The 20,758-nt window shown below is 41.8% G+C and overlaps 1 protein-coding gene across 3 annotated transcripts in view; it reads right to left on the bottom strand.

Moving 5' to 3' along the window:
- XPNPEP1 (X-prolyl aminopeptidase 1) overlaps window positions 1-20,758 on the bottom strand; it is a 39,266-nt gene that overhangs the window by 11,857 nt on the left and 6,651 nt on the right. For all 3 annotated transcript variants that reach the window (XM_048505790.1, XM_048505791.1, XM_048505792.1), the window contains exons 3-12: window positions 17,913-17,976; window positions 14,642-14,746; window positions 13,816-13,908; window positions 11,690-11,833; window positions 11,418-11,513; window positions 9,851-9,932; window positions 7,089-7,299; window positions 4,619-4,708; window positions 4,347-4,397; window positions 3,262-3,320 (exon numbers count right to left, since the gene is read on the bottom strand). In XM_048505790.1, coding sequence (XP_048361747.1) covers window positions 3,262-3,320; window positions 4,347-4,397; window positions 4,619-4,708; window positions 7,089-7,299; window positions 9,851-9,932; window positions 11,418-11,513; window positions 11,690-11,833; window positions 13,816-13,908; window positions 14,642-14,746; window positions 17,913-17,976 — 995 coding nt within the window. The remainder of the gene's footprint in view (window positions 1-3,261; window positions 3,321-4,346; window positions 4,398-4,618; window positions 4,709-7,088; window positions 7,300-9,850; window positions 9,933-11,417; window positions 11,514-11,689; window positions 11,834-13,815; window positions 13,909-14,641; window positions 14,747-17,912; window positions 17,977-20,758) is intronic.

The raw sequence follows: 20,758 nt of genomic DNA, 5'->3' as shown, positions 1-20,758 counted from the left end.
CCCATCCAAGGATCCTGGATCCTGGCAGGTGAGAGGTTTTGGAACCTCCACAACAAAGAGGTGTTCTGTCCCCAAATGTTTAAAGGCTGTGGCTATGGAATTAATCATCTATGTTGTTATTCAACATAGTTTCTAGCAGAAATGAAGGCCCCTTCCGCACACGCAAAATAATGCGTTTTCAAACCACTTTCACAACTGTTTGCAAGTGGATTTTGCCATTCCGCACAGCTTCAAAGAGCATTGAAAGCAGTTTGAAAGTGCATTATTCTGCATGTGCGGAATGAGTTAAAACTTCATTCATGATTTAACACACTGAGGTTGCCAACTTGATGTCTATTACTAATAACTACATGAACAAGACTTTTGGGCTAGCACTTACACACCCCTGTTCTGTCCAGGAACTCAGTATCAACTATGAACTAGTAGGCTGAGGTAAAAATGGTGTGGGAACAGAGGCTGGACAATGAAACATACATTGGGCTTCTTTAATCTAGTAGGCCTGGGATTTTACTTACTGCATTTTTATCCCCTCATTCCTCCAAAGAGAGGTGGGTATACATAGTTCCTAAATTCACATATTTACAATCTGTGAAGCATTCTACACTGTGAGACAGTGGCTGGCCCAAAATCACTGAAATAGCTAAGTTTTTATTTGAACATGAATGATATTAGCATATGTCCAACTGGCAAATATAACATGATATCTGTTGAGTATAATCAATGGCTCCCTTGAGCAAAGAGTCTTCCCGGATGGGTTGAAGGAGGCAGTGGTCCACCCACTCTTAAAAAGACCATCATTAGATCCAAGGGATCTGGCCAATTACCGCCCCGTCTCGAATCTTTCGTTTCTGGGGAAGGTAATTGAGAGAGTGGTGTTGGAGCAGCTTCAAGGTTTCCTGGATGACGCATCGGCTTTTGACCCCTTCCAGTCCGGCTTCCGTGCTGGGCATGGGACGGAGACTGTTCTCGTCGCCGTCACAGACACACTCCGTATTCAGCTTGACCAAGGCGGATCGGCGCTGCTGGTATTGCTAGACCTTACCGCAGCGTTTGATGTGGTCGACCATGACCTTTTGATCCACCGCCTGGCCGCCTCCGGAGTACGGGGCACTGTCCTTCAGTGGATTGTCTCGTTTCTCCGGGTCGGAATCAGCAAGTGAGGTGCGGGATCAGGCCTCCCGGAAGTGCCCGCTTCAGTGTGGTGTACCCCAGGGGGCATTATTATCCCCACTGTTATTTAACATCTATATGCGACCCCTTGCTCAGCCGGTACGGAGTTTTGGGCTGATCTGTCATCAATATGCAGATGACACTCAGCTCATTCTGTTGATGGAGGGGGAGCAGTCGCCGCCCCTGCGGCTCTACAGCATTGTTTGGAGGCGGTTGCTGGTTGGTTGCGACAGAGCAGGTTAAAACTGAATCCATCGAAGACAGAGATCCTCTGGCTTGGCTGCGAAGGGGGGGGAGGGACTTTTCAGCCGCTGGTGTGGGAGGGGGCCATATTGGCGCCGACCCCCTCCGTGCGCAGCCTGGGGGTCCACCTGGATTCGTCTCTCTCAATGGAGACCCAGGTGGCCCATATAACCCGGGGTTGCCTTTTTCCATCTTCGCCAGGCCCGGCGGCTGGCCCCCTTCCTCTCCCAAACGGATCTAGCCACAGTGATCCATGCAACGGTCATCTCCAGATTAGACTATTGTAACTCACTCTACGTGGGCCTTCCCTTGCATTTGATCCGGAGACTAAAACTGGTGCAGCATGCGGCGGCGCGTTTGCTCACAGGCAGCGCCACCTGGGAACACATCCAGCCTGTGCTGCGTCAGCTGCATTGGCTCCCAGTAGAGTTCCGGATCATCTTCAAGGTGTTGGTGTTGACCTTTAAGGCCTTACGCGGCCTGGGACCATCGTATCTTCGAGACCGCATCACCCCATATGTCCCTGTACGGCCTCTTCGATCAGTTGAGGCCAACCTACTTGTGGTCCCTGGCCCCTCGGTGATGCGGCTGGCCTTCACACGGGCCAGGGCCTTCACGGCTCTGGCCCCGGCCTGGTGGAACGCTCTTCCTCCAACTGTCCGGGCCCTGCGGGACCTTGGTGAGTTCCGCAGGGCCTGTAAGACGGAGCTGTTCCGCTGGGCCTTTGGAGGAACCGGCCGCTGATGGTGCCTCCCCCTTTCATGGCCCTCTGCCTCATGGCCCTCTACATCTGGGACCTGCCATTCCTCCCTCTTGGGGAGAGGATTTCAAATACGGAGCAGCTGGATGCCATTTATATTTATTATTGTATTTTTATTGTATTATATTTATTATTGTATTTTTATTGTATTTTATTGTATTGTATTTATAAGATTTAGCTTTTACTGTTTTATCGCAGCTTTTAAAGATTTTGCCATTTTATTATGTTTATTGTTGTACACCGCCCGGAGCCCCTCGGGGATAGGGCGGTATAAAAATCTAATAAATAAATAAATAAATAAATATAAAAACTGTGCCTAAGCAGAACTGAGAATGTTATTATTTAACAGATAGAGGCAGGTAAATTAAATCTATATAAAACTAAAAAGCTCACAAAGGCTGGAATCAGATGGTAAACTTAAAAACTGTGTTTCACCACATGGCCAAACAGAGATTGTTCCTGAGCTCCAGCTACATGTCGCAGGTAGCCGGAGTGAGCTCCTGACTGGAATTCCCTGTCAAAGAAGGGAAGCAGGAGCAAGGCACAAGAAAACCTACAGATACAACTATAGATATAACCCTATAGATATGAACTCGACTTTTAAAAATTTATTTAAAACACTTCTTTCCTGCCCTGTCTCTTTGTACTGAAGGCAGTGGTGACGTAGCAACCAAGTTGCAGACATAAATGACAACCCAATTAAAATTTAAAAGAGATTAAATACACATGTTACCAATTTGAAAGCATTCAGGCTTAAAACACACAAGAGAATCAGCAAATTCACAGCCAGGTCTGCTGAAAAAATTAACTGAAAAAATTCACCTTTCTCCCTTGTTGTCTGGAATAGGACTTCCCAACATGCCTTACTCAATGTAACAAGGGATGGTGACCTCTTCATCCACTTGCCAAGGGACTGGACTCTCCACAGAAAACACCTGCCATCTTGCATAAGCACATGGACTGCTTATAATTTTTATTTTTAAATTTAAAAAAATACATTTTGAAAATTTTAAATACATTTTTTAAAGTTGAGTTCGTACATATTTCTGAACATGCAGTGAAGTCTTCACGACAGGATTTTTTCTTACCTACGAAACTCTTCTGCTTTGTCTGCAGCTAATATTTCAGTAATGTTGCCTTTGGAAACCTAACATACAATATTGCATTAAGTCAGCAAGTGAATGACAACAGAAGCACAGCAAAATTTACTTTACCAACTCTTTCCCAGTCAGGCCTTATTTTCTTCCCCAGTCCCTATTTTTCCTATTTTATGCACTACTCATTCCCATCAGTCCATGCCATACTTAGAAATCCCCATCAGGACTTATTAATTTGTGTGGATCATAACATCAGCAAGGGCAGAGCTTATAGCTCTTCCTGTTCTAAGGTAACTGGAAATATTCTTTGAGCTTCAGTTGTATCTATAGGTTTTCTAAGTGATAAACTTATGGCTGTTTATGGATCCCGGAAGCTACCACAGAATGGCCTAAGTCACAAGAAAATGTACAGGGAGTTTGCTGGGTATGTGAGGGTTTCTTCAAAAAGTAGAGACTCTCCATACTTGCAGGAATAACAGAAAGTTAGAATGAGTCCTACCTTCCCACCAAAGCCCAAAACAGCCCCAGAAAAGGATGCAAGAAGAAATATTATGGAGAAAGGAAAAGTGCAAGTATGTGGGAGAAGTAAGGAAATTCTACTGACTGAGGCTAAGTAAACCTCAGTGCCCTTAGTCTCAGCAACATAGCTCTTCTGGTTCTTTATCCATCATCTTCAGTGAGTTGCTGGCTCAGAAGGGTTTGTTGAGGACTGGCCACTTCACTTAGTCACTGGGCAACAGCTGAAGGAAAAGGGAGAGAGAGGAAGGAGCCCTAGCAAAATGCTGAGGACAGGCTGTTAAGCCCCTTTTTCTCCCAGCTGTCAGTCTTTTGTGGGCCCCTACTTGCTCCAGTTATCTTTAATGAGGAACAGTATCCAACATCCCTCTCTCTCAAGGAGGAAACCTGAGCCATGCCCGCAATTTCCTTCCTGCAAAAGCTAACAGTAAACATCTTTTTTCTCCTCCTCTAACATACCTTGAGAGTGTAATTCACAGCAGATAGAAAAACTCATATCATGCAATCTTTTATTACATACTACCTCCCACTACCTTTTTTCATTTAAGTCAAAATTATACCTCCTTCTCCAGCCAATTAAACAGTTCACACAGTGCAACAGCATCCTTGATCTGTTATTAAAACAACGGGAAACAGAGTCAGAGAATACATTTAGATATGTACATTTGGGGGACTTGAACATTGTACCCCAACCACTTCAAGCTGGAGCAGAAAAACAGTGAATGCATTTCTACTCCCAATTCCAAACATTCTCCTTCTCCACCAGCAAGAGTCTGCTGGAAGAACAGTGATGAATGACTGCAGAAGACATACATTTTACCAAGTCACTCACATGAGCTCTCCTCATTCCTTCAGCCTCTGATGCATTCTTCACAGCTTTCGCGAGGCAGATGGGAGTGTAAGGGGTGAGGTAGCGGTGATCCTGAAGCAAAAAAGAAACTATGGCAAGGAAGGCACTTCATTTCCCAGCCACTCAAACACAGTAGGCTAGCTACATTTTCGGATGTTTCTGAACCTTCTAATTCACAAAAACAGGATTTACAAATGTAAAGACTCCACAATCTTATGGTTTACTCATCCATTGATTTCACTGACTTGTCTGATTTGTATCTTAATTTTCCTTCAAGAAGTTCAGAACAAACTACTTGTGGTCATCTACTGGCTGAGAAGTCTTTTTCAAGATCACCCACCGAGTTTCATGAATCTGTTTCCCTATGCCCAAATCTAACACCAGTGACTGCACCACACTGAGTCTGACAAAGGTGTCCCCAGCAGAAAACATCAGGGATCCTTGAAAGTCTTACTAATGTCACTGCTGCTGTCAAGAAAACTATTTAAAAAAAACAATGCACCCATTATTAGCTGGCTAAGAAACTAGACTGACAGGGTTATTCTGGGTTATAAAAGGGATCACACACTTGGTGGGATACTAGAACATATAAGAAACCCAAAGCAAAACACGAGATAAAAGAGGAGAATGAGAAAAGAACCAAAAACTGAGTATGTTTAAAATTTCACAAACAAAGCCAGCGTGGTGTAGTGATTAAGAGTGGTAGATTCTAATCGGACTCTTCCCTATGAGTGGCGAACTCTTATCTGGTGACTTGAATTTGTTTCCCCATTCCTATACATGAAGCCTGCTGGGTGACCTTGGGCTAGCCACAGTTCTCTCAGAACTCTCTAAGCCCCACCTACCACACAAGGTATCGAATGTGGAGAGAGGAAGGAAAGGCGCTTGCAAGCCACTTTGAAACTCCTTATGGCTGAGCAAAGTGGGGTATAAATCCAAACTCTTCTGTTCTTCATCTAAATCATACTATCTCTAAAAAAAGGCTTTGGATTCACAGTAATAGGTGGTAATGGTAAGGAGACACTTCAACTTACACAACATACACAATTGCAAAGAAAAGTTTAAAGGAAAAGCTTCGATTTTCTTCAAAGCTCAACCCAAGGGAAGGAACTGTTATTGAATTGAAGCTTTTGTGCAGATTGAAGCCCTGTAGATACAGCATTTTGTGCAGATTGAAACACTGTAGACACAGCAACTATAGTAGGCAAGCAATATTGAACGTATCACATCCACTCCCCACCTATATACATTCAACCTACTGTGGCTATATGAATGCAAACTGTTAATACACAGACACTTCATATGATTGGGATGTTTTACAAGTGCTGCCAGTCACAGAGACAGAGCCCACATTTACAGGCAGATATGTAAACCCACAAAGTAGGAGGATGGGACCAGCATGCTTCATTGTGGGTGGGGTCATGCTCCCTTTCTAAGTGTGTGCCCTGTTGTGGGAATGGGACTCTGGCAGGATGTGCTACAAACTTGGAGCAACACAGAGAACTCATAGAAAATGGTTATACAAGGGGAAAAGTTTAAGAAAACACTGGTTTTCAGGGAACCCTTCTGGCATCATAATCTTATCAGCAGTGGAACCACTATGCATCAACCATATAATCTCTGCGCATTGCAGAGAATATTGTGGGGGGGGGGAGATGATGGTGCTGGTCAGGCCTCATCACTGTGCTGCATCAGCTGAGAATGCACTAGAATATGCCCAGTCTTTGGCAGGACTGGCAGTAATGAAAAGCTGTCTTCCCCATAAAGAACTTTATTGAAAAGCTTCAAAAGGAACTCTATGGTTCTCTGAAACACAATTTGAAAACAACTGCCCTAATAAATACATTCCATTTCATCCCAGTGCCAAAGTGCAGCCTTAGATCACAAATCAAACATTTAGTGCCTTCTGGCAGGTGTCACCAAACCCATGAGCAGCGAATACATCATCTCAAACACCACTGAAACAAACTCCAAAGAACTTTTTGAAAAGCAGATTCTCGGATCATTTTCACAAAATGCACATAGGTTTCACGTTACAGATGCAGAAAATGCAAAAAACATCACATGGGAAAACAATAAATTCCAGGGTATACAGAATTCCAGACAATGTTGCTGGATCAAGAGTTAAGCCTCTTATTTTTCTGCTGTGGAAATTCTTCAGCCCAACCTATCACAAGAAGTTTTTGCTGCAGGCATCAATTCACTCAAATTCCTGCCTTATTTTAATCTGACAATCTTTAGGACAAATCGTTTTAATGAGTTTGCTACTTCCTACCACTTTTGCTATCATAAACAGCTCACTGAGAACTTGGCTTGGGCTTCAAGGCCCCTTTTCCCAGCAGTGGACAAGGCCTGAACAGCACCATACTGAAGGAAATCTGGCAGCATTCAGCCCAAGCAGAAATGCCCTGGGTGAAGGAAAAGCTCACTGCCCCTGCCAAGGCATACAAACCTTGGGAATGGCCTGGGTCAGAGCATAGCTTGCTTTATCACTGAGCCAAACTTTCTCGTGCAAAGAGAGGGTCTCACAGATGGACTTTAGAACTGTCAGGGTAGATTCATATGGCAGAAGCTGGATGCAAAATTCAGCATCCTGAGTAGAATCCAGCAACAGATGCTCTCTCACAGATGGGTTTGCCATGCGCTCACCATCAATAAATAACCTGAGGGAAAGAAAGAAAACAAGGATAAATGTGGACCAACTCTCCAGCCCTTCCCTGTGTAAAGTAAGTAATGTCAATAGTTATCAGAACAAGTTCACATTAGCTGATTGACTGAGCGCTGACCCAAAGTTTTCTCTTACAGATGAAAAATGTATCTTGCTGGGCCTTAGAAATTATAGGTAGCAGCTCCTTCCATACAGTCAGACTCCCAGGTCTGTGTTGTTGTTGTTTTAATTTGGTAGGCTGACAGAGGAAACTTTGATCTACCATTACCATTTAGTGAGTGTGGCTATTGAAAGCTGTCCCAGCGTTTATCATGTCACAGGAATGAAAATGTATGAGAGACTTCATCCTGTAACATAAACCAAGCCACATTACACTAAAACACTGGAATATATTTTAGGTAGCTCTGTTTTATACAGGATGAAAATAAGTCCAGCATTTACCACAGGGGGGTGCAGGAGAGATGGCTCACTTATCACAGACATCGAGGACAATAAGTGACACTATAATTTTTAAGTGCTAAAGGCAGTGCAAAACCATCCAACTGTAGGCCACTTCTCACAGTATGTGGAAAACACCAAAACACCATGTGGAAATCACCATGTGGAAAACACCAAAAAAGCATCTGACCTGCACACAGTTGCTGTCAATTCTGAAAATGATTCAGTCTAATCTCTTGGAGACTCTCCAAGAGAAACAACATAGTGAAAATCTCCAACTTCCTTTGTTAAACGAGCAAGGCATTTTGAAGGCTTCATGTCACTGTTTTTTTTTTAGTGTTTCAGCATGATACATTTTACATTAATCCTTCCTGTAGCAAGAAAGACTACCTGATGCAAAACCAGAAAGGTAGCAGGGAAAGACTGAAACACAGAAGAGTAATAGATGTTTTGCAGAGTTGGGACTTGTGTCAGTACCCCACTTCAATTTCCCTTCTCTGTTTCTAACTGAAGCAACTGGAAACAGGAACTGGAAATTGTTGTGTAAAATAAACCAAGAAGCACAAGTCTGAGACCCCCACACCCAGCCCACTTACACACAAATCCCTGGAAGCTCTAGGAAATAGCCCCAGTTCTGATGCTTTAATGCAGCTGCAAAAAAATGCTTTCCACCAACTTAGCCTTACGCATAAGAAGATCCCATACTTGGATATGGCTGATTTGGTCACCTGGATGCATGCATGCCACAGTAACAATTAGACTTTTATAATGCATTGTACATTGTTCTCCCCTCAAAACCAGCTCAAAACTCCAGCTGGCACAGAATGCCATGGCCTGGCTATTATCAAAAGTTAGAGGAAACATACCTATTGCTCCCATTCTTGCAGACACTCCATTGGCTGCCCATGTGTTATCAGGCTCAGTTTAACAAATACAAAGCCTTTCATGGCCTTGGACCCTCTTATCTTCAGAAGCACTTCTCCCCCTAGGCTCCACTATAACAGCTTTGATTATCTGACCAGGCCTTTTTGTTGGTGCCAACTTGCAAATGGGCAAAATGTTGGCAGAGTAATTAACACCTGATTAAAATACAGATACAACCTGATTAAACCTGGATAAAGTATAGTTAAATGTTTATTCATGAACTAACATACTTGATAGTGCAGATGAACGAGAGAGAGAGAGAGAGAGAGAGAGAGAGAGAGAGAGAGAGAGAGTCCTAACTACATGATTAAACTCAGCAGGAGCAAGAATGGAACATCAGAAGGAGGAGGATATTGGCTTAAGAATGGCAGTTTGAAGACGGACACAGAATGACACTTAATGGAAGAGAAGACCCTGACTAAGCTATCCTATTGAGCTTCCCTCTTGCTGCCCCCTGCAGGGTCTTCTCCTTTTTATGTACATCAGACACTGCCCATTTCAGACACTGCTGACTGTACACATATTTTCCCCATTGTGGCCTCCAGCTTGTGGAAATGGCCTGCCTGATGAGGTCAGGGAGGCTCCCACTCTCCTGGCTTTCCACAAACCATGCAAAACTGAATTATTCAAGAGGACCTTTCTGCACAAGTAATAGAATTGAACTGGTTCATAAACTGGCTTGGATAAATGATTAGGGACTGTGGCCTAGGCTGCTGTGTATAGCTTACTTTAAGTAAGATCCTACTATGTCATTTTTGCAGCACTTAATATTTCACGTTAATACTTATGCTATGATTCAGTGCTATCTTTCATATTTCTGATTAGTTTCAGACTTCTACAATCATTGTTTACTGAATGTCCTAATCTGTTGACTGCATTGACTCACTCTGTGTAACCTATCTTGAGTCCCTATGAGAAAAATATATATATATATATATATATATATATATATATATATATATATATATATATATATATATATATATATATATATATATATATATATATATATATATATATATATATATATATATATATATATATGAAGAAAGCACATAAATCCCTAGAAAATTGCTCCAGTTTTGGTACTTTAAAAAAGAGGCTGTTATATGCCTGGGAACCAATTTGTTTGAAGAAATGTACAAGTCATAGTAAACGTTACTGAAACCTGTAAGAAAGCTTACCTGACTGTATTAATCCCTATGATAGCGTAAGCAAAAAACACTGGATTGTATTCAACATCAGAGCCTCTGAGATTAAACAACCCTTGGAAATGAAAGAAAACCAGCATTACAGTTCTGACTAAAATTAATCCATTTTTAAGAAGCAGGAAGGGGCTTAATCATCATTCTGCCATAATGCAAACCAGACACCACTTCAATTGATAATAAAGGTCTTTTGCCACAAGATGGCACTAGAAGAACTGATTATCAAATAGTACAAGGAAAATCGTTTCATTTTGTTTCTCCACACAGGTTTGTTTCTCCACACAGTCACTTAAAAACATGCACAAAACTGTACAACAGCACAAAGAATTAACCTGGTATAAAGGCATCTGGAATATAAACCTAGTATATACAGTATCTGAGTTTGTACAGCCTGCGGACAAAATCATCAGGAACTTACAGTAAGGACTAATCAATTGTGAGACAAGAAATAAAGCCAAACTTAAACCAGGCAGGGAAAACCCTAGACTAATATATGGAAAAGTGGAAGAATATCCACTTTTATTTGAATATCAGAATATTGCGATCTAATATGGTCAGAAAGGTCCTTCCACAAGAAGAGAAGGGAAAAGGGTTTCCATCCATGCCAATGAGATTCAAAACTGCCTTCAAAACTTATTTGCTGCCAGCTAAAACAGTAACATTTTGGCCTTTTGGTTCAGCCTGGAAAACTGCCACCACACCTACGATTTCTGATGTCCGTTCAGACTACAGCCATACTCGATTAGATCATCTCATGTTCTAATGATCCCTTCAACACTCCAAACAAAACTACCAGATACTAGTTGGATGCTGGGAACTTCAATTAATGCAATTGCTACAGTTCCCAAAAGTTATCAACAGCATGAGTGCCATACCTGAATTATACCAATTTAATGGTTTAATTTTCAGGAAAAAGCCTTGCTTAGACCAGTCTGACTCTCTTCAGTCAAAGATCTTAATGTTTTGCACTCGGTTGCTGCTCAGTGTTCCAACTGTGCATTTGTACAACTGAGAAATAGGTAAAGAAGAATGTAGTAGTTACCAACAATTATATCAGAAAGTGGCTTTTCTGCCTATATCCTGTGTAGATACACACATTTACATCAAAACAGGACAGCAATATTGGGCCCAACGGCTTTCCTGCTTCCACTGAAATTATCAGCACCAACTTCTCTCATCACATTATTTCAAGTATGATGACACCAACACAAACTTCCTTGACAGAATAGATCTTTCATTTGAGAGACATCTGGACACATTTTGGAGATTTTTTGTTATCAGAAAACAAACAGGGGCTTGGATCCTGCCTAAAATTTCCTGAGGAACAACAGAGTGCCATTTTCACCCTTTTCCCTCCTCCCATGGCAGTCTAAAATTCTGCCCCCGGGGACAGGGAACTCCAAGGAATAGCCTGAGAGGGAATCAGAGGTCTGCTGCAGGAAGGGGGGAGGGAATCAGCAAAAAATGTCCTTGTGTCTGCAGAAATTCCAGGTAGGATCTAAGAAAGGGCAACAATGCTGAGTGAAACTGGAATGATACTTACATGCCACCTCATCCAAGGCTGTAACAAGAAACCAGAGAGCCTTCCTCTCTGCCATTTTTGTTCGCAGAGCTGTGATCTTGTCTTTCCAACTGATCCCTACAACACACAACAATTATTGTTCAAACTTGTTTTATAAAGAATGGCTGTGATTTCATGTTACTTTGTTATCTCTGACCTGATCTCTGGTCAATACAGAGTCAAAGAAAGTCTGTTTGAGAATGTCATTTCAACATCAAAAATACTTCTGCAGACAGGACTGTTATCCCACTCACCTGTGTAGTTCATGCCTAGAACCATCAGGGGCTTGCAAGGTCGCAATGGCCGATCCCTCCATATTGCATCTATTAGATTGTCTTCAATGGGAACAAGGGCGTGGCCTGCACTTTTCAAAACTCTGGACATTCTCTTCCATTGATCTTAAGACAATAGAGGGGGGAGGAGGAGAATAATGGGTTACATAAAAAGGGTGCTGCTGACAGGTTCATCTTGCAAGGATTCTCTATCTTTTGGCCTTGCATAAATAAAGCAAAATAGAACATTGTGTAGTTTCATCTAAAACATGCAGGCAGCATGCCACCATTGACAGAAGTCTTCTGCAACACCACTGCAATTATACCAACTTTAACATTCTGTTTTAAAAGAACTATGCTTTTATCAAAACCTGTTTTTAAGTACCAAACTGGAGATAAATGGACAGTTTCTGTTAAAGACCAGATGAGGTTTAGGTGAGGCAGCAGAGAAAAGACAGCAAAAAAATTGGCTAGGATTCAGTGGAACATTTCTACTGGTGGAAATATATCCAACCACTGCAGGAATCCCTCCTCCCAATAGTCTTTCCACCTGAATGTTTGGCTAGATCCAAACCATTGTATTATCTAGATTTGTGAAGGGGGAAAAAACATAAACGCCAAAAACTTCCTTGGTCTCCCTTTAAAGGCACTAGAAGCACATATCTGCTAGCTTTACAAGCATCTGAAATTGGAGGAGATAATTGATTAGGCTCTTTCCTGAGCATTTATTTAATGCATTTATATACCACATTATCAATGTAAAATTTATGAAGCTGTTTCCAACAATAAAAACAAACTACCATTAAAAATTCATCACAAAGTCATGACAAACAATAAGGTAGTCGGGTTATCCCGCTGTCTTACCTGAAACGTATTAATCTCTACAGACAGGGACTTCTATCCTCTACCCCTTGCTACTGAGATAATTTTCCCACCCATACCCAGGGAGATTCATAAAGAGCACTAAACCACCAAAGGAACCAACTGACTGCTCCTCATATACAGCCATGCAAACCGAACCACTGATTTAGCAGAAGTCATGAAGTCCAATAACCGCTGTACGGCTGCGGTGGGTTGCAATTTATTGCCTGTTAACTTGAGCGCCAATCCAAATCTGCTGAGAAGTACAACTGCCACCCAGCTGAAGAAATCTCTGTTGAGTCTATGACTTTTAACTGATTTGCCAATTAATTACACTGATGTTCAGTTGCATATAATAATTTTAAAGAGGAAAAAGTGTTTTGCTTTCTGTTTAGGTTATAGCTGCCCATGTCACTTTTTAGTAGAGCGCCATGTGAGAGAGAAGGTGGATCCTATAGGCGTTGGGTTTTAATAAGTCCTTGGTATTAAAATATAGTTATTTTGAAGAAAATCTGCTTCACAATTAATTGAGGCACTTTTTACAAATGCTTTTAATAGATCACTCAGTGTTGCAGCCCTAATATTAAAGTTACATGGGAACAGGAACTGGCGAGATAAGTACAGAAAGGACCCAAAGCTGACATCGCTGCACAGCTGTAACTAAGACAGTCTTCCCACTAACTGAGGTAAATAAAAAATCCTGGAGGTGGAAAATGTCATCCTTGATGAAATCTTGATAGCTGAGAGGGTGCAAAGTGACTTTCCAGTTCCATCATGAGAATTTCCATTACTCAGAGTCAATGGGCCATGTGAATGCCTGAAGCAGAAAATTACACTCCCTTCCCTCAACTTTTGAATGGTGGTTAATATGGAACAATAATCTAAATCGTTTTGCGAGTCATTTGCTGGCCTTCACCATGACCCATTCTGCTGAGGAGGGCTGGCCATGAGGAACACAAGATAAGTTCTGAGATTCCTCATTTCACTTGTTGCTACATATCGATTTCTTCCAAAATGCTCTTAAGTCCAAATTGTCTTTCCAAAGCCTAGAGCAGCAAATAATCATAAAGAAAAGTGTATGTACGTTTACTCAATCTGCCCAAGTGCAACAAATGGAAAATGGAGGCTGTGGGGGCTTTAGGGTGATAATGGTTTCTTTTAAGAGCAGTTGTGGATACACTGTCCTTCTCTTCCAGGTCAGAGGCAAATGTAATGCATATCTAGGGACAATTCAGGGGCAAACTAACCTGCTGGAATAATGAATGGATCTACTCCAACTTTGGAACCCTGAGGAAGTACACTCACAAGCCAGTCCTCCTGTGTGGGAACATCCTTCAATCCTGAAAGGAGAAGAAAATTTAAAGCAGATAGAGAAGGTTAAAGCAAGAAATTCAAGTGAGAAGAATTGAACAAATCTAAGTGCAAAGAGGAGGGAGGGAAAAGACAATCCAGAACTAGACTACAGAGTCAGGAGGACAATGTAACAAGTCATATCTAGTGGGAACCACACACATAATTTGGAAGAAACATTGCTGTCGCAGTTCCAAAACCATGAGACATGCACACCCTTTCACTGATACAGAGGATCAGTGTATCTGCTCCCATAGCCAAAATCAAAGCAAATGTTTTCCCTTCCCTTCCCCTTACTCATAGAAAGAAACTAGATTTTTAGCAAGTTTAATGACTCTGAGCTTGGGGCCTTATGATGTAGGCTGCAATGGTCCAGAATGGCACCATTCCAAATAACTTCATCCACTCCCTACAGTCTTCTTCTGGAAGGGATGCAGAGTAACCAGCTTCTGAAAACACAAAACAAGCTTACACTAAATCTGACCATCTCATCCAGTATTCTGATTTGCAGTTACTCACGGATCTCTGCCAACCTAGCTGACTTGTATCCGAGTAGGTGAACATTAAACCTGTTCCACTAAACATGCTTAATCGTTTTTGAAAAAAGCATCCTTATTCCTATTCCTTTCACCACTTAGCAACAGAGATTAAAGAGTATTAATGAGATTTAAAATTATCTGCAGAGTTTAGGCAGCCCAAACCACAGGGCAGACTCTCACTTACCAATCTTCATGAGTGTCCAGTTGGAATCCATCTGCTGAGCAGCCTGGAGGAAATAACGTCCGTCTGTCCACATTGCTGCATCCTGTTCCGTTATAATGGCAGTTCCTGACACAGAAGAAAAAGCTGGTTATTCTGTGTACATGAGCAACAAAGAACAAGCTGTTCACGTTCCTGTAAGTAACCCGGCAGGTTCTATAGGCAGCTAATTTTGCAATGCATCATTTGAACTTTGTTTTGAAAGGAACAACATGTTCACTAGATTAACATTAACTCACTTCAGAAAGCTTCAAGCAAAGGCCAGGCTGCTGGAGTTTCTTTTGAAAAGATCCAGCAAAAGGAAACCATTTCATTCTGCTGTATAAAACACTTAGCACTAATAACATGAAAAAGAGCAATAGTTCATCTTTTTCTCCTCTATTTAAAACTGCTCCTTGCCCTTTATGCTATCTGGTATGCTGTATATACCAGGAAGAGCTTCTTCTTATACAAACTCTATATCATCCTGCCTTCCTAGTTCCTATTTCTAGCTTACAGGACTGGGCTATGACTAGGTTGACTACAGTCCACATAGCTGAAGGTCTGGTAGTCTCCATACACCTCTTAAGATCAACTCAACATTAGCAGTCACCTCCTGCTGGCAGGTCAAAACCTCAACTGTGAAAAAAAATAGCTTTTTTCGTGCTCGTACCAGTTTTGCAGAATTTTTTACCCATAGAAATACGGTGTCCTGACCTGGATGGCCCAGGCTAGCCTGATCGCATCAGATTACAAAAGCTAAGTAGGGTTAATACTTGAATGGAAGATCACTAAGGAAGTCTAGGGTCGCAATGCAGGAGCAGGCAATGTCACACCACCTCTGTTCATCTCTTGCCTTGAAAACGGTACAGGGTCACCATAGGTTGGCTGCAACTTGACAGGCACTTTCCTGCACCAGACAATAGGAAGGCAATCTCACAATCTATGCTGTCACAAAGGCTGCAAGAACTTCCTTTCTGAATGGGCTTTTAATTCATGAAGGGAGTGATGCAGTGTTGACAGCAAAAGATTCTGGACTGGTTTGGTATTCTTTTTGTAAGTACTGATGTTTTGGTTCTTGTCTTTAAAATTGATTTGATTGATTATATGTTGTGTGGGTAAGTGATTTAATTACTAGAATTAATTGCAGTTTCGGTGAGTGCCAATCATCCTGCATACCCTTGTCTGCTGGCTCCAGGTTCCAGACTTGCCATTGCAAGTCTGCATTGCATTAGCACCCCTGTACTAATTAGTGTACCACAGGTTATATAGGCTAAATAAGTACAGGGGTAGAAATGATAACTAACTCATGCAAGTTACTTGCAACATCCATATAAATTGGTTCTGGTGGGTTTTCCGGGCTGTGTGGCCGTGGTCTGGTGGATCTTGTTTCTAACGTTTCGCCTGCATCTGTAGCTAGCATCTTCAGAGGTGTATCACAGAGAGAGGTCTGTTACACACTGTGTCCAGAGGGAATGAAATGTTTGGGGTATATATTGTCCATGTCCCAGGATGGGGAACCAATCAGTAAGTGTTTGGGTGGAACTTGTTATGCAAAGATGTGGTTGATAGTATTGTATTGTGGTTCAGTCTGAAATGCTGATCTCTTCACTGAAGTTTAATGTATTTTAGCACCATGATATTCCATCCCTATGTTGTGAACCAATGAATTAAAAACAAAACGAAATTAAAAACAAAAACTAAAAATGGCCTTTGCCCATTACCTCTATTTCAAAGTCCAGTAATGTGAGATGCAAAAAAAAAAACCTTTTTAAAAAGACTGAATGTGACTAGCCAATGTAGTTTTACCACTAATCCCCAATCTGCTGGGTAGCATACCACTTCCATTCGCCCCAGGAAAGGAGTATGAAAGGCAAATTGTGCATGTTTTAGGAAAATGGTAAACAGGATTTTTACTCCACTGGAGGGTCATCCAGGATTCAGAGTTCAGGGAACACTTATTACTCCACTGATCTTGCATCATTATTCCAGCTGGAGAAAATGCTAAAATCTCCCATTTCCCCCTTTTCCTGGCACACAAGCTACAAAGCTGAACAGCTTTCTGAAAATAAACTGAGAAAACAACACACAAGCCACCCAACAAAATGTATCAGCAATGCCAGCGTATGTACAAATGCAGAACAGATATTCTAGAATGCATTAAGTCTATGACTCAGCAAGTTGTCTGTTTTGCCTGCAGGGGACCTTAACAGCCTGAAAAGTTGAAAAATTACATTCAGCAGCAGCCAGTTAACTGGTTTGATAACTTCCCCCTCCCCAGTATATAAAAGCACAAAGAGAGGGATGGATCTATGTTCCAGAAGATTCATTTTAAATGCTCTACATTATTCCACTTGAAACTGCAAGAACTGTAGACTTCAAGCTGAAACTGTACTTTATTAGTGGGGGGGAAAGGCAGGAAGACCACCTTGGACTAAATGGGGATAGGGCTGGCATGCACATGAACATGGCTTTGAGCCAAATTGTACAGATATGTTCGCTTCTATCAAGATATGTGTTGATATGGTATGGCCACAAAACATATTTGTTAGGTTAGACATACTGAGTGTTCATGTTGGCAAGAGATTTTGTGGAAAATATAAAAGGCCAGTGGGAATAAAGCTCCAAGGTTGTATCATATACACACATTTTACCTTCATATATCAAGAGAAAGTGTGAGTGTAGATAGTTGTGAAATGCATCGCAAGGGTTTATTTTAGTATGAATATGTGAATTACTGATGGTTTTAAAAGGCACACAGATGCTTCCTGTGCTGTTTCTATGGACACTATTCTACACTATTTCAGACAGGAGACAGGGAATCAAAATTGTGAATTCCTCCCTCCTCATCAGTTATTTTCATGTGCAGGGACCATTTTATGTTGGGAGCAGGCCAACATTCTATCCCTATCTGCGTTCTGAAATGTTACAGTTCAGCAGCACAGAAATCCCACTGGGTTTCTTCTCATCTGTTTTAACTCTCAGTTGCACTTTGTGAACAGCACTGGACAATTTTCTTGCTCTGCCGAGATAATCTCCATGTAGTCAAACAAATGTGTTAAGCAACCATATCCAGACAGGATGTGAAAAAAAAGAAAGAAAAGAAAATGTGTATAGCAGTTTAACCCATCTCCATAGCTGGTGTGGGAATTTGAAAAGTTCATATGGAGGGCTCTGATCATTTGAGGAGGAGCTTGGCGCTCAGAGCTTAAGAACTGCCAAATTAGATGTGTCAAATACAGTTCTGAGAATGTACCTGCTGAGCCATCAAACCCACAGATGAACTCTCTTCGGCAGTCACAAGGCGCAATGTACTCACTCTGAAAAACACAAAACAAAGGAGGAAAAAGGGAACCTGGTTATTTACTGCAGAGTTGCACCAAAGGCAGTTGCAATAAATTTAGATTAATTTTGCTGCCCTGTTCTTTCAGAGAAATAGAAACACGTTTTAAAAATCTTGACTTACAACTCCATAATATCTTTAAGAAAACAGTTCTTCCCCAAAGACTGTTAAATCCCTGTGATTAACCTAGTTTTAATGGTTGTTTATTATAAACTGACAGTTATTTTCCTCAAAAATATCTCTGAATGCTTATGTTTATTTCACCTTTAGTTGCATAACTGACCAGCAAAACAAATCTGACCTTTGATGTCGCAGCCTGAGCCAAAGGAATTCCCTGGTTATCTTCTGATCTCAGAAACTGCAATCTGAGGTCCTTTAAATGTGTAAATGTTTTTGTAAATCAAAGTGAGAGTTTACAAGAAATGCTTGAAAACTGACCTCCCTTTACAGGCTTCTCATTAAGAATTTCAACCAAGAACCTCAAAAGGTGAGACTGGACATAAACTTTCTCTATAAACCCAAGACAAGGAAGTCTAGAATGTTTGTTGGCAGAAACACTCTATATCATACAGAATCGAATGAGGAAAAAATTCATCTTAAAAAAATTATCTTTGCAGGCCTCATGTTCCCAGAGTCTGCAAATTGGTAGCATTTCAAAGATGGCTCTATGAGGCAGTGATCCCAGGAAGCAGATTTTAGGGAGCAGCAGCCACCACAAGCATCTCACTTCCATGTTTCTCACATCCTGCCCCTATCACTCATCCATCACCACTGTGACCACTGTCCAAACAAGACATGGGAGTCTGGGGAGTCCTTTTGGGCATGCATAGTGTTTCAAGTTGCCTAAGGATTAGGGTTGCCAAATCTATCTTGGTAAATTCCTGCAGATTTGAGGGCAGTGCCTGGGGAGGGCAGAGTTTTGGGAAGGACTCAGCAAGACTGTGATGCCACGCCGGCCATCTTCCAAAACTGCAGTTATAACTCAGCAAAAACTGCAGGTTCCACCTTAAGGCTCCCAACCTTATTAGGGACAGATGATAGAAGGAGTAACAGCTCTTCCAGCTTCTAGATGTAGAAAAAAACCCCAAACATGCATAACATTCTAGTTCCAGCAAACTCTTGCTTGAATCCACTGTAATTGAGTATCATTGCCAGAAAATCAGATGGTCTGACTCCTTGTTAACATAAGTTTGTAATCTGCAACAGTAGCTAAAACACATAAATATGGGACATCATTTTACTGAAGTCACAGTAGGTAACAACTCTACTAACCTAGTTTCACTGTTTATATCCATTCAGTCACTGCCCAGAATAAACTTGATAAACCTGCCCAACAAGAAAGCACAACACAAAGCATGTCTGCATTGCTGCATTCCCCAGCCAGACACAAAGAATCCTGTAGGTCATATTTCTACATTCACAGGAACGTGTTAGAAGTCTAGCAGGTGTAACCAGAGCAACAGAGAAGCAGCCACAGGCAGGGAAAGAACACATCCCCACTGTGAAAGAACCTCTCACCGACAGCAACTGAGAGCAGGATAAATCCATACGATTTGCTTACAGTACAAGACAAAGGACTCATGGCCTGGCACAATGCTGTACTCAGCATACTACACTGCAGAGATGACAATGCCAAGAATATCAGCCATTTAATAGCATTCAAACAGCAAGACTGTATTCCCTCTGGTTGCTTCTGCTGGTAGTTCACTGCAACACAGTGCCTATGCCCCAGGATTTGGGGAGCTTCATTTGCCATTGAGGATACCTTTTACAATTATCACATGTAATCAAGGATGCCAAAATGGTCACTTGCACATTTCATTAGTAGCCCAGTTTCCAAATTAACATGGCAAATATAATATACCCCTTATGAACATTCAGTATGTATGTACACATTCATACTTACAGAATGCCTTACCAGTGGCAGACCTGCAAAAAGTTGGTTGTAAGGGAAGGACTATCATATTCTCCTACCAAACTATTTTCTCTTTACCTGAAAGCTCCAGCATCTCCTCCTTTTCAGCTCTGGTGTTTCCTTCCTAACCCTAACCCACCAACCAACCTTCATCTGCCCCCCTGCCTTTACTTTCTTTCCTTTCCATCACAGCTTCTCCATGGAAAACTCTACGTGGCTCCAGTCTGCGCTGGGTCCAGTTATTTGATGTCGGCTGCCAGGCTACGACCAGTTGTGAACCCAGAAACCTGCAAGAATTTGTGAGGGACAACTCACTTTACCCTGCACCCAACTCATCATGCTATTTCTTAATTTGCCTCTACTATATGACCCTACCTGCTTCCTATTCTCCTTTCTACCCATCCACCATCCTACCTTTCTTTTACTGCCCCTAATCAGCTGTATTTATTAATCTCATTTATACCATGCCTTGCTTCACAATGGGGACCCAAAGCATCTAACATTATTCTCATCAGCTGGGAGTTCCCCACAGGGAGCTCATTGCCCAAATCTGATCAGAAGCATGGTGTATGAGAAGAAGTGGCTTAAGCCTTCCCTCCACATCACTTTCCTCGCCTGATCTGTTAAAGCTCAGTTGTAGAATGCTTATGTTCTAATGGGGTCCCCATAGGTTTCCCTAACAGCACCCCTTCTGGGATGCTACAGATCAGAAAACAGCACAGAGGTGAAGGCTGAAGTTCCTTCTCCTCATACACTACACTCCTGATCCAAATCAGGAGCAGCATGCTTGGGAAATGGGTTCCCAGAAAGCACCTTGTAATTAATCTCTGACTTAAAGTCCTTA

The sequence above is a fragment of the Sphaerodactylus townsendi genome, linkage group LG08, assembly GCF_021028975.2.
Source record: "Sphaerodactylus townsendi isolate TG3544 linkage group LG08, MPM_Stown_v2.3, whole genome shotgun sequence".
In the NCBI taxonomy this organism is placed as follows: Eukaryota; Metazoa; Chordata; class Lepidosauria; order Squamata; family Sphaerodactylidae; genus Sphaerodactylus; species Sphaerodactylus townsendi.
Note: the sequence above shows the minus strand (reverse complement) of the source record. Positions and strands in the feature narration are given on the sequence as shown.